We start from the raw sequence: 14,185 nt of genomic DNA, 5'->3' as shown, positions 1-14,185 counted from the left end.
CATTGCCTGTAGTCAGTGTCTGGACAGGGAAAAGTGCTGACCTAAGACTTCTGCTCAAGACCGTCCTTAGGTTCTGGATGCCCAATAAAATAGCGTGAAGAGTGAAGATTACTATTAGTGTTACAGTATTAATTGGACTTCCTGTTCAATCACCTGTGTTTCATTACTTATGGCACTACTCATGTCCAACTGATTATGGATCAAGCTCATTAAGAAGAAATTCAACAGGGGCCTCCTGAGTGGCGCAGCGGTCTAACATGCTGACCAGACCAGACACGTCGCTTGCCTGTCTTAAAATAAATGTAGAAATCCATGCTATTCAATTATTGCGCATGCGCCAACGAGCGTCTGCGATGCCAAGGGCTAAAATAGAAGTCATTCCCATTTCTGACGCAAATCCTCTTGAAAATCCTGCCTCTCCCATCTCCTCATTAGTTTATAGAAGCAGGTACCCATGTGCCATCTCCTCATTGGTTATACCCACGCGGGTGATTGAAAGATTTTTTTTTGCCGGTCGTCGTGGTAATACTATGAAAGTGTAGATGCCTATCACCATATTATTTCAAAGATGAAAAGGCCTGGAACGAGGAGAGATGACTAGAAACGATTCAGTTGGCCGTTTTATGTGTGGATTAATTGTCAGAGTAGAGGACCTTGTGCATTTCAGGTAAAATAACAACTAAATTACATTTACATTTAAGTCATTTAGCAGACGCTCTTATCCAGAGCGACTTACAAATGTTTATATCCCAGGACAAATTAACTAGCAACAGCAAGCTAGCTAAATAGGACAAATTAGCTAGCAAGTGCAAGCTAACTAGCTAAATTTCCATACATGTTTAATGCTTTTCGACCTGTCCACAAATTAATGTCATTGGTTCAGAGTTTGTTTTGATATTTTAACCTGCGTGTCGTGATCGCGTTTGGTGTAGGGGAACAAAATAAATGTTTGCACAATAGCGCAGCCGGTTTGGGTTCCATGTTAGGCACTGCTTCCCAGGGCGAGCTGTGTTACTACGGATCCTGGTTCGATACCGGGCTGTGTCGCAGCCCGGTATCCATAAGACCCATGAGGCGACGCACAATCAGCCCAATGTCGTCCAGGTTAGGGGAGGGTTTAACCGGCTGGGTTGTCCTTGTATTATCGAGCTCTAGCATCTCCTGTGTCGGGCCGGGCGCATGCACGCCGACACTGTCACCAGGTGTACGGTGTTTCCTCCGACACATTGGTTCAGCTGCCTACCGGGTTAAGTGTGCATTGTGTCAAGAAGCAGTGCGGCTTGGCAGGGTCGTTTCGGAGGACGCACAGCTCTCGAGCTTCGCCTCACGAGTCTGTAGGGAGTTGCAGCGATGGGACAAGACTGGAACTACCAACGGGATGACGAAATTTGAGAAAACGGGGTAAAAACAAAAAACACAAATAAAATCCTACAACTCTAAAATCCCAAGAATAGAAGACTAGAAAATTAATAGAAATCGTTTTCATTATAAACGGTCATTGTCGTCGTTCATGCTGGTAAAGGAAATCAAATCCATTAGACTATATAATGGTTTTAGAATGCGTCAGAGGCGGCAAAGTCGGGATGACTTACATCAGGCACTTCAATCCAATTAGATATTACGAAATTGGGGAGAAAAGGGGGGTAAAATGTTATATATCTAGCTATATACCATTCAAAAGTTTGGGGTCACTTATAAATGTCCTTGTTATTGAAAGACAAGCTTTTTTGTCCATCAAATTAATTAGAAATACAGTGTAGACAATGTTAATGTTGTAAATGACGATTGTAGCTGGAAACGATTAAAATTTAATGGAATATCTACATAGGCGTACCGAGGACCATTATCAGCAACCATCACTGCTGTGTTGCAATGGCACGTTGTGTTAGCTAATCCAAGTTTAAAGTCTAATTGATCATTACAAAACCCTTTTGCAATTATGTTAGCACAGCTGAAACTGTTGTCCTGATTAAAGAAGCAAGAAAACTGTCCTTTAGACTAGTATCTGGAGCATCAGCATTTGTGGGTTCAATTACAGGCTCAAAATGGACAGAAACAAAGAATTTTCTTCTGAAACTCGTCAGTCTATTCTTGTTTTGAGAAAGAAAGGGTATTCCATGCGAGAAATTTCCAAGAAACTGAATATTTCATACAACGCTGTGTACTACTCCCTTCACAGAACAGCGCAAACCGGCCCTAACCAGAACAGCAAGAGGAGAGGGAGGCCCCGGTGCACAACTGAGCAAGAGGACAAGTACATTAGCGAATAGTTTGAGAAACAGTTGCCTCAAGTCCTCAACTGGCAGCTTCATTAAATAGTTCCCGCAAAACACCAGTCTCAACGTGGACTTCGTGGCCAACGTGAGTAAGACATGTAAGTGTGTTAACCCTCGCAAGGCTGCCCGCCCAGACTGCATCCCTAGTCGAGTCCTCAGAGCATGAGCAGACGAGCTGGCTGGAGTGTCTACGGACACTTGTCCCCACTTGCTTCAAAATGTCCACCATTGCTTTCTTGGGTACAGAAACAAAGGTAGCTTAACTAACGAATATCACCCCGTAGCACTCAATTCTGTCATCATTAAGTGCTTTGAGAGGCTAGTTGAGGATCCAATCACCTCCACATTACCGGATACCCTAGACCCACTTCAATTTGTATACAGATCCACAGACGACGCAATCGCCATTGCACCGCCCTATCCCATCTGGACAAGAGGAATACCCATGTTAGAATGCTGTTCAATTGACTATGGCTCAGCATTCAACACCATAGTACTCCCCAAGCTCATCACTAAACTCAGGGCCCTGGGTCTGAACTCTCACACCCTGTGCAATTAGGTCCTGGACTTCCTGACAGGCCACTCCCCAGGTGGTGAAGGAAGGAAACACCACCACTACGTATCCTCAATACAGGGGCCCAACAAAGGGGCATGCTCAACCCTCTCCTGTACTCCCACGCCTGCTTTGCCACACACGCCTCCAATTCAAATCATAAAGTTTGCTGACGACACAACAGTAGTAGGCCTGATTATCAACAATTACGAAACATCCTACAGCAAAGTGGTGAGGGCCCTGGCAGAGTGGTGCCAGGAAAATAACCTCTCAAAACGAAGAAGCTGATCGTCGACTTCCGGAGACAGCAGAGGGAGCTCGCCTCCATCCACATCTACTGGACCGCAGTGGAGAAGGTGAAAAGCTTCAAGTCCCTTGGCGTAAACATCAATAATAATCTGAAATGGTCCACCCACACAGACATTTAGATGAAGGCGCAACAGCACCTCTTCAACCTCAGGAGGCTGAAGAAATTTGGCTTGGCCCCCAAGACCCTAACAAACTTTTACAGATGCACAATTGAGAGCATCCTGTCGGGCAGCATCATTGCCTGGTATTGCAACTGCACTTCTCACAACCGCAGGGCTCTCCAGAGGGTGGTGCGGTCTGCCCAACACATCACCAGGGACACATCGCCTGCCCTCCAGGACACTTAACCACAATTACACAGGAAGGAAAAAAAGGACAACCACCTGAGGCACGGCCAGTTCACCCCGCTACCATCCAGAAGGTGAAGTTAGTACAGGTGCATTAAAGCTGGGACTGAGAGACTGAAAAACAGCTTCTATCTCAAGGCCATCAGACTTAAATAGCCATCACTAGCCAGCAACCAATCAGTTAATCAAAAATGCAACTTAGAGGCTTCTGCCCTATGTACAGACATGGAGTCACTGGTCACTTTTATAATGTTTACATGCAGTTTTACTCATTTCATGCATCTATTCTGTATTCTAGTCAATGCCACTCCGACATTGCTCGTCCTAATATATAGATTTCTTGAATCCATTATTTTACTTTTAGATGTGTGTATTGTTAGATACTAGTGCACTTTTGGAGCTAGGAACAGAAGCATTCCGCTACACTCGCAATAACATCTGCTAAATATGTGTATGTGATTCGATTGGACTTGTCACTCAAAGGCAATAAATGAAAGGCCCTAACGCCTGGCCTCAGAACCATAAAAAACATAGTATACTTTACGTATTTCTGAGCACCTCCAAGACATACGATACATACTAATGGTCTAGTTTCGTTTGTCTGAAGTAGAATGGTTGGTCGGGGAGGAGTAATCGGTCACAGTCTAGCAATCCAACAGGTTGCATGTTTGAATCAAGGACAATTGCAGCATTTTAACTAACATTCCTCTAACTCTTATTCTAAACTTAACCTTGCGACGCGGGTTCGGGCAGAGGGCCGGGCACTGCAGGCTTTAAGGTGCAATATGCAGAATTCCGTCATTTCCTGATTGCTTCAATTTCAGTAGTTCGCCCAATTTCTGTTTGTGTGACAAAACAGGCATTCATTGTGTGGAGAATCATGGTACCATCTAAACCACTGAAATATATTTTCTATAACCAAAAATATTGTATTTTCAGCTGGTGTACAAAAGGCGCAAAATCGAAACCTAAGAACGGCAAAACATAAGAAATGGTGTACATAGTACAGATCTACCGCGCCTTAGGCTTGGGTTACACGAAGTAACGCTCACGCCATTTTATTTCCAGTTGCAAGTGACATCAAGCAATTTTGCTGTTACATGAAGAGACTCAAACCCAAATTGCATGCAACGGCCAATCAAATTGAAGCTGCTTGTTTGAGAATTCAGAACCCACCGAATGTCATCTGCTGCATTACATCTTGGTTTCACAAATTATTTGTTTCTCCAACGTTTGGTTATTGTAACAGCAAGGATACAGACCTGTAGCCTGTATAATTTAGCTAGCTAGCCAAAATGACATTGCAAAACACCAACATAGCTAGCTAGGAACGTGCTAACCAAGCTAGCAACGAACTAAGATAGCTAGCACAGTTCATGTTGGAAAATTTCAGTTGAAACTGTTCAGTGAGAGGTTTAGGATCACCTCAAAATTAGTTATTGATTGCTAAACCATATACATAAACCATGACGCCAATAATGTTTATACCACTGTGCTCGTCTGTTCTGTCAGCCCTGATTCCAGGTTGCGCAGCACTGACGGCTGTGTTGACATGACAACTGGGTCGGAATTCCGAACCTTCGAATGGATCATGTGACATGTTTGTTTTGATAGGTTGTTACTTACAATTAGTTTCGCAAAGTTTCAAAGTTTAAACTGGATACAACCAAGTTGAAAATTAGTTGCAGGGGGGTTTTCCGAAGCAAGTAAGCAACTCCGTTGTAAAGCTACTAAAAATTGCATGCAGGTTTCGTGGTGTACAATACGCCGAATACAAGTGTAGACCTTACCGTGAAATACTTACTTACAAGCCCTTAACCAACAGTGCAATTCAATAAGATAGTAAAGAAAATATTTACCAAATGTTTCAAATAAAAACATCTAACAATAACGAGGCTATATACTGTACAGGGGGTACTGAGTCACAGGGGGTACTGAGTCAGTGTGTGGGGGTGCAGGTTAGTTGAAGTAATTTGTACATGTAGGTAGGGGTGAAGTGACTATGCATTGGGGGGGGGATAATGAACTGTATTCTCACAAAGGGTTTATTTTTGTCCTGGTGGGAATGTTCAGTGTAGAATGTGATTAAGATTGCATCATCCGTGGATCTGTTGGGGCGGTATGCGAATTGGAGTGGGTCTATGGTATCCGGGAGGATGCTGTTGATGTGAGCCATGACCAGCCTTTCAAGCACTTAATGGCTACCGACGTGAGTGCTACTGGGCGGTTATCATTTAGGCAGGTTACCTTCGCTTCCTTGGGCACAGGGACTATGGTGGTCTGCTTGAAACATGTAGGTATTACAGACTCATTAAGGGAGAGGTTGAAAAAGTAAGTGAAGACACTTGCCAGTTGGTCCGCGCATGCTTTGAGTACAAGTCCTGGTAATCCATCTGGCCTCACGGCTTTGTGAATGTTGACCTGTTTAAAGGTCTTGCTCACATCGGCTATCGAGAGCGTTATCACGGTCATCCAGAGCAGCTGGTTCTCTCGTGCACGCTTCAGTGTTGCATGCCTCGAAGCGAGCATAAAATGGCATTTAGCTCTTCTGGTAGGCTCGCGACACTAGGCAGCTCACATTTGAGTTTCCCTTTGTAGTCCGTAATAGTTTAAGCCCTGCCACATCCGTTGAGCGTCAGAGCCGGTGAAGTAGGATTCAAACGTAATCCTGTATAGACGCTTTGCCTGTTTGATGGTTCATCGGAGGGCATAGCGGGATTTCTAATAAGTGCCCGGATTTCAAGGAGTCCCACTCCTTGAAAGTGGCAGCTCGAGCCTTTAGCTCAATGTGGATGTTGCCATGGATTACAGGCTTCTGGTTGGGATATGTACGTACGGTCGCTGTGGGGACGAGTGATCGGATGAAGATGGAGGACTTCAACTAGCTTTGTGCCTCACGGATGATGCCTTGTCCTGTTTGTTGTTGCTTAGCCCGGAGGACAGACATGATTATGGGGTGTTAATTGGAACAATGAGGCCCTTTGGACACTACTTACAACCCGAGCTGCTGGGCTCCAAACTGAGTAGTAGATACAGGGGAGCCGCTACGGGTGTTCGCTAATGACATTGAACGCATCACTCAGCAGGCATGCGCTCACATGCCCCCTCCGTGCAGAGCGAGCTGGCACGTGACCAGTTATATATACCAGTTCATGCTCTACTACGAAGCTGCACACACAGACCCAGCTAACTCATCCCAAGTCATTACAGAAGCAAACAGTGGGGGCGTTTGGAGATACACCCACTGTGCGGGCTGTGGTGCAGAGCCTGGAAAGCCTGTATGGGTGACTGAAATGACAACTAATTTGTGCGATATCGCCACAGACCGCATGCAACACACACCCTGGCCCCATGGTCTGCTGGGGGTGTGGTGAGCCAGGAATTGCCCTATGTCCCCCAGAGCCCAGGGAAAGGGCTTGGGGTCCACAAAGACAGGGCAGGGAGGACCCCTGGCTCTCTTTACCAACCCCCATTATCATCAGGACGGGGGAGAAAGGCTCCACTTCCCTCAAAAGCAGACAACTGCAAGCAGATGTAGCCTGCATTGTCGGTGGGCAGGAACTGTGTTGGGGACTTTTGTTACATCCCTGTCAAGGGGGTGCCCTGAGTCCACAGTAACCCCGGTGAAGTCAGACGTTGTACCAGGTTGGACTCAGTTTCAGCCCGCACGGTCACAGGTGAGCTGGTACCCATGAAAGGGTAGGGGGCAGGACAGTGCATCATCCTGTGTGGGTAGCAGCTGTACAGTACCCATGTACCCTGGGGTTGGACTTTCTTCGGAGCACAGGCTTCCAGCTAGGCCTAGACAGGGGCACACTAGCTTCCAGGGAGGGCCTGCAGTCACCAAATACTCATGGCTGCCCTGCCCCTCCCCCACATATGTGTGAGACCTTCCCCCAGCTGCACACTATAGCTAAGCCCCCACAGCTTAGTGTGACATTCCCCCAGCTACCTCAATGACACCTCCCCCCTAGCCCAGCTACTCAAGATAGGAGAGGACACTGTTGGCAGTGAAGGATATATGGGAAAAGAACTGTGATGGTCTTGACTCATAGCAGGTGGAACATCTGTGGCAGTCATTGTTCAAGTTCTGAACAATGCTCTGAGGATAAGGTGGGTCAGACCCACATGAGACCGACACCGGCAACACTCTGCCCATCAAGGTGCGTCCCTGCTGTACCTGCATGGCACGCCAGGAGAGGACTTCATCGAGCCCTCAGACAGCCCCAGGGCTGGTTCCTTAAAAGGGGGGTAAGCTGAGGTTCTGTGCAGAAGAACAGGCGGCTGAATGAGGTAACCGGGAAGCATTCATACACCCCTACCATGCGTCAATGAGTCGCTTGATCTGGACCTCTGCAGCAGCTACTGGCAGGTGCCCTTATCTCCAGAGGCCAGAGCCAAGAGGGCAGAGGTCACTGGCAGTTCAAGGGCCTTTGCAACGCACCAGCTACTTTTGAGAGGTCAATGGACAGGATGCTGGACGGCATCTCCACCAAAGGAGTGTGCGGTCTACCTCGATGACATCCTTGCCCACGGCAGCTCCTTCCAGTCTGCCCTGGGAGTGCTACGGCATGTGGTGGAGTGCCACTTCATGAGGAGAGAGGTTCTATTTCTTGGAGCACAAAGTGGGGGCTGTCTGAGACTGGCCTACCCCCATTGACCAGCAGCACTACAGGAGGTTTGTACAGGGCTGCTCCAGACAAGGCCTTGATATGGACAATGGAGTGCCAGGAGGACTTCAACACCCTTCAGCGTGCACTGATCGAGGCCTCCATGCTCGCCCCCCACAAGCAATGTGGGAATGGGTGGGGTGCTGGCCTAGGTGGGGCCAGAGGGGGGAGAAAGTGGTGACTGACTTTCAGCAAGACATTCAACAAACATGAGTGCCGCTACTGTGTCACTTCCAAGTATTACCTGGGTGGCCTGCCCTTCATGGTAAGGACTGACCACCCTGCCCCCTTCAGTGCCTCAAGTCTTTCAAAGTGCCAGACAGGAAGGTCGCATGCTGGTTGAAGGAGCTTCAGTCATAAGCCACTCCAATGCCACGTCCCACCGGCCGTGTACTGCAGACAGGTTCCACCACTGAGCGGAGAGAGGCCCGTGAGAGAGCTGTGTACAGAGGAGGGGGCCTGTGCCATATTATGTCACGTGCCTGTCTGCTGTGAGCTGCAGGTGGTCAACATGGCTGAATGGCAACGCTCTCACCAAAGGGCTGTGGTAAAAGTTCGGGGCTCTGCGGCTGACTACGGGTGTGTTACAGCAAGCATGGAAAGGGCCAGCTACAGGAGAAGAGAGGTGGCGGTCCCCAAAGCACTGCAAGAGGCTGTGCTCCAGGGCATACATGGATGAGCAGGGACTGGACACTTTGGGGTCACAATAACTCTGCCGCCTCCGTCAAGGCTTTTACTGGGGGCAGCACAAGAGCACAGCGAGAAAGAGAGAGCACAGCGAGAAAGAGAGAGCACAGCGAGAAAGAGCCCTTTAGGCCGCTCTCACACACAACTCCAACAGCGTCCAGTCGGGGCGCCCATGGAGAGAGTAGGAGTGGATGTAATTGGTCCATTCCCTACCAGACAGTGGAAACCACTGGGTGCTCACGGCCATGGACTATTTTACAAAATGGCCTACGCTCTGCCTGACCAAGAGGAAGAAACCATCGTGGACGCCCTCACAGCAGTTACGTTCAGCAAGTTTGGCGCTGCGGAGTCCATTCACAATCAGAAACTTTGAGTGCTGCGTGTTAGCCACCATGTGTGAGCAGCTGGATATTCTCAAGATCCGCACTACTCCACTCACAGGGCAATGGCTTCATGGAGTTCTTCAACAAAACGCTTGCACAGCAGCTGAACATCTCTGCCAAACACCAGCATGATTGGGACAATCATCTGCACCTTGTCTTCATGGCGTGCCACTCCACTGTCCAGAACGCCACCTCATGCACACATGCCCTTCTCATGCTGGGGGAGATCCGCACCCCTGCGGAGATAGCATTTCGACAGCCCCCTGATAGCCCTGCTGTTCCCCCGGGGGTCGGAGTACACTAGGAGACACCTTCCAAAGAACAGACACTCTGCCCCATCACGCCCGTGCAGACAAAGGAGACCTCCGGTTTGCTTCCGAAGACTTTGTGTGTTCCCTCGGAGACAAGGGACTTTGAGGTAGGTGGGGTGGGGGTGTAGCGACCCACATAGACAACTGTGTGTCCCTAAGTTATGTTGTTCCTTTATTGTGGTGCACTTTACCAGTATCCGGTCAACCTGTTGTCTGCCAACCAAAGGAATGCCTGGAATGTTCTGGTGCCAGGTGTCCTTGTGGTTGGTGGAGGGAGGCAGGAGGTCAGGCACTGCAGGTTGAAAGACCATGCTTGCTATTGTTTGCTCTCTTTTTGCATCCTGACAGAGAGTTGGAAGCCTGTTGTTGTTTACTGATTTATTTGGAGTAGGCTATGGCCAAAACAGCAGCCTGTGAGTTCTGGTTAATAAACCGTTCAATTCGATTACTCGATCCTCTGTTGTGGACACGTATTTAATTATACATGTCTTCCAAGACGTATGATAAATTACGTCATCCAATTCGTATTCTATTGCATGACCGGGTAATATGTATGATATTGTACGACTGCTATTCCATTCATAATCTAACGTAACGTAATATATCATACTAAATTGAGTGACACAGATTTAAGTACAGAATAATACAAATTTCCCTGAGAACACCTTGAAATAAAACACCACATGATTTTCGAATCATCTACTGCAAGGTTTATGTGGAATTTGACACTAAAAAGTAAAAAATGAAAAGCTCAATAACAAGAACTATAGATTGAAAATATTGTGGTAAAGTATTAGGCTATTTTAAATAATTCAGTAGAATAATATCACGAGTAATTTCAGATTAATATAAAGTAATAAATACATTTAAAGGTCGATGTATTTGAAAATGGAAATTCATACAAACAATTGTAAAATCACATCAATAATAGAGTAAGCTAAATCAATAACCTAGAGGCAATCATAAAAGTTCTCCATTGTCATGATCAGAGTTCCTTCATTTGAAACGTTTATGCAATAGCCTACCATGATCAGAGCAACCTTTTGTAGGTGCAGTGATATCCCAGAGTTACAGGTAGGCTGAGACAAACATTTTCAATATTTCAGTTGGACTTACCAAAACAGCACGTTGCCAAAATAGCGTCTCGCCAATATGAAGCGCTGCTCCTCTGCTCTAACTTTTCACTCTGATGAGATAAACTTCTCCTGGAACAATTCAGCAGAGAAAATGTATTGCGCTTTCAAAGACAGATGGGTCACTCATCCGTCGGATGTATCGCCGTCTACTTTAGTAAGATCTTGCGGGATTCGTTGCCACTATCAAACTTTTTGGCGTCAATCCTAACATACGTTGTGAGACATTTCATTGGTCGTGCGAGATGGGAAAGGGGGAGGTCTGAAAATCTGCAGATCTATCCCCAAATGTACTGCCTGGTCTGGGTCACACAGCATTTGTAAATTGATGTATGAAATGATGTAACTACATGATGTATTTTGCTCTCAGCTTCTTCCACTATTTATTTGAGGATTAGTTCATAAATTTAAACTGGTAAATTCAAATAGATAACTTACATAGGCTATTCAGGGCTTATTCCACATAGCCTACAAATAGAAAGCCATATTCTGAAATGTAACCAACTTTCAGTCCTTAACACATATACTACATGAGTAGTATGTGGACACCTGCTCATCGAACATCTCATTCCAAAATCATGGTCAGTAATATGGAGTTGGTGCCCCCTTTGCTACTATAACAGCCTCCATTGTTCTGAGATCACTTTCCAATAGATGTTGGAACATTGCTGTGGGGACTTGCTTCCATTCAGCCACGAGAGCATTAGGGAAGTCGGGCACGGATGTTGGTTGATTAGGCTTGGCTCGCAGTTCGCATTCCAAGTCATCCCAAAGGTGTTTGATTGGGTTGAGGTCAGGGCTCTGTGCAGGCCAGTCAAGTTCTTCTGCACCAATCTCGACAAACTATTTCTGCATTTTGTCATGCTGAAACAGGAAAGTGCCTTTCCCAAACTGTTGCCACCAAGTTGGAAGCACAGAATCATCTAGAATGTCATTGTATGTTGTAGCATGAACATTTCCCTTCACTAGAACCAAGGGGCCAAGCTCGAACCATGAAAAACGGCCGCAGACCATTTTTCCTCTTTCACCAAACTTTACAGTTGGCACTATGTATTCAGACAGGTAGAGGTCTCCTGGCATCCGCCAAACACAGATTAGTCTGTCGGACTGCCAGATGGTGATGCGTAATTCATCACACCAGAGAACACATTTCCACTGCTCCAGAATCCAAAGGCGTCAAGCTTTACATCACTCCAGCCGACGCTTGGCATTGCACGTGGTGATCTTAGGCTTGTGTGCGCTGCTCGGCCATGGAAACCCATTTCATAAAACTCCCGACTAACGGTTATTGTGCTGATGTTGCTCCCAGAGGCAGTTTGGAACTGGGTAGTGAGTGTTGCAACCAGGACAGACGCTTTTTACACGCTACGCGCTTCAGCACTCGGTGGTCCCATTCTGTGAGCTTGTATGGCCTACTACTTTGTGGCTGAGCAGTTGTTGCTCCAGCAGGGCAGAAATTTGATGACCTGACTTGTTGAAAGTTACTGAGCTCTTCAGTAAGGCCATTTTACTGCCAATGTTTGTCTATGGAGATTGCATGGTGGTGTGCCCGATTTTATACACCGGTCAACAACGGGTGTGGTTGTAATGGCCAAATCTACTAATTTGAAGGGGTGTCCACATACTTTTGTATATATAGTGATGTATTGATTACCTTGAATACCCAGTTACGAAACTGAAATAGCCTCTCAGGCTTACTTGCATCATTACCTGGACAGGTTGTGATTACTCAAAACAAAAAGGACAGTCTAGGGCTGTTTCTCCTCTGCATTTGTCACTGTATTCACTCCACAATCAGTTCAAACACCATAGTTCACAACTATCACCAAGAGCCACTAGGGTTGTCACTAGTTACCACAGCCACAAAGTTGAATTATGGCTAATCCCCACCTATTTCTGCAATTTATAACCCAACCCTAACCTTAACCACACTGCTAACCTTATGCCTAGCCTCATTTGACTTTGTGGCTGTGGTAACTAGGGACGAGCAGCCACTGGTTTGACCACCATTTTTGAAAGCCCCATTTAAAGTGTAGTTATTTCTGTGCTGATTAAATATTACTGTGAAAAATACATCTTCTTGGAGCTGAGCTATCGCAAGAGTTGAGGCAGACAGTTGTAACATGTGGAATGGTCATTTAGTCCGTGTGGGATTCAAGTAAGAGGCTGAATAGTGAAAACACCTGCCACGTCTTCTGGCTGTTACAGAACCCAGTGAAATGCATTTCTTGACTTGCAGCTGATTTCACAGCCTGTCAACACTCAGTGATGGCAGTGCTATGTAGAAAACACAGGAAGCAAAAAGATGTCAGTGGGCTGGATGTAAGAAACAGCCCATATGCAAGAAACATAAGAGCTTGAGAGAAAGTGTCAATATAACTTGTGATTTGATGATAATATGATGAGGTTTCTTAGGTTTATACAAAGGAAGCATGGCGTTCATTTAGTATGGTCACCGATTTGATCAAATAACACACATTGGAAGCTCTATAAGTCAAACTGCAAAATGCAAACTCACCATAACCTCATCTAACTTTTTTAAACAGTTAACTCATTTTCCAATTGTGCATTGAGAGGTCAGCATCAGTGTTACATCGGTGCTCTCTAGTGGATATTGTACTATATTGTACTATTACACTTCAGTTTATCAGTACATCAGCATATCAGTGTATTTATTATCTGTAACTGTGTCTTTTCCTACCTTCTAATGAACTGTGTTGGTCAAGCAAAGGAGCAATAGTATTTATACCTCTGGAGGGTTAGCTACAACAAACGTCATAAAACAACGAGTGTGTTCACAATGTGTTCAGCTTCTATAAAGTAATGTCATATTACATGTAAATATGTTGACTCCCCCCTACCCATTCTAGAAAGAGGCAGGCCTTGCTACTTCAGCATGGGAATCAGATCAAGAGTAGCTAGCCCACCGGAAAGGTAAAAGTAAACATTCTCTGGGAGTGCTGCCTCAAACGAAAACTCCAGACAAAACAATCCTAAACTGTCTGAAACACAGATGTATAGGAAACCCCCCTCTGTGATTTCCTCCACATGCAGTGTTAACCCTGCTCAAGGGAAGGCAGTTTGACATTTACGTTTCAATATGGAGAGTTGGCAAAATCATCTCCTCCTCCACGTTAGTTGTGTATCTTAAATCATGCAGTGAAAAACATTTGGTGTGCTTTATTGGAGTGGTCTAGTGTTTCTCACACTCCACACTTTTATTAATTCACCAATTTCCAAATATATTCGACTGGCCTATTAAAAACGATCATAACATTTGAACCAGTATGGAACATTTTATTATGATAATATAACATAAATGCTCATTTTCAAAATGGTCCTGACCTTACCATAACATGTAGGCTACTGTATTGCTCTGGTCCAGGGCGTTAGTATGGCTGCTAACGCTGTTATTAAGGGGCTCAGTGTTAAAAGCTGAGCTAACACCCTGGACCAGAGCTAGCTATTGTATAACCTTGTTGACCTTGACCTTTAGAGGAGTCTGTTTGAAAGGGT

The 14,185-nt window shown here is 45.9% G+C and overlaps 1 protein-coding gene across 4 annotated transcripts in view; it reads right to left on the bottom strand.

The window, feature by feature from the left end:
• LOC118385968 (myosin light chain kinase, smooth muscle-like) overlaps window positions 1–10,867 on the bottom strand; it is an 82,883-nt gene extending 72,016 nt beyond the window's left edge. For 2 of the 4 annotated variants that reach the window (XM_035773250.1, XM_035773252.1), the window contains exon 1: window positions 10,653–10,867. Coding sequence is in view for 2 of the 4 variants with exons in the window: in XM_035773249.1 (XP_035629142.1) it covers window positions 4,974–5,039 (66 nt within the window). In the remaining 2 variants the exon portion in view is untranslated. Of the gene's footprint in view, window positions 1–4,973; window positions 5,070–10,652 lie in introns of those variants that run through there. The other 2 variants (XM_035773249.1, XM_035773251.1) reach the window with 1 other exon arrangement.
• Between the last annotated feature and the right edge of the window lie 3,318 nt (window positions 10,868–14,185).

Source organism: Oncorhynchus keta, chromosome 7 (assembly GCF_023373465.1).
Source record: "Oncorhynchus keta strain PuntledgeMale-10-30-2019 chromosome 7, Oket_V2, whole genome shotgun sequence".
NCBI classification, from domain to species: domain Eukaryota; kingdom Metazoa; phylum Chordata; class Actinopteri; order Salmoniformes; family Salmonidae; genus Oncorhynchus; species Oncorhynchus keta.
This window is presented reverse-complemented; position numbering and strand designations above follow the sequence as displayed.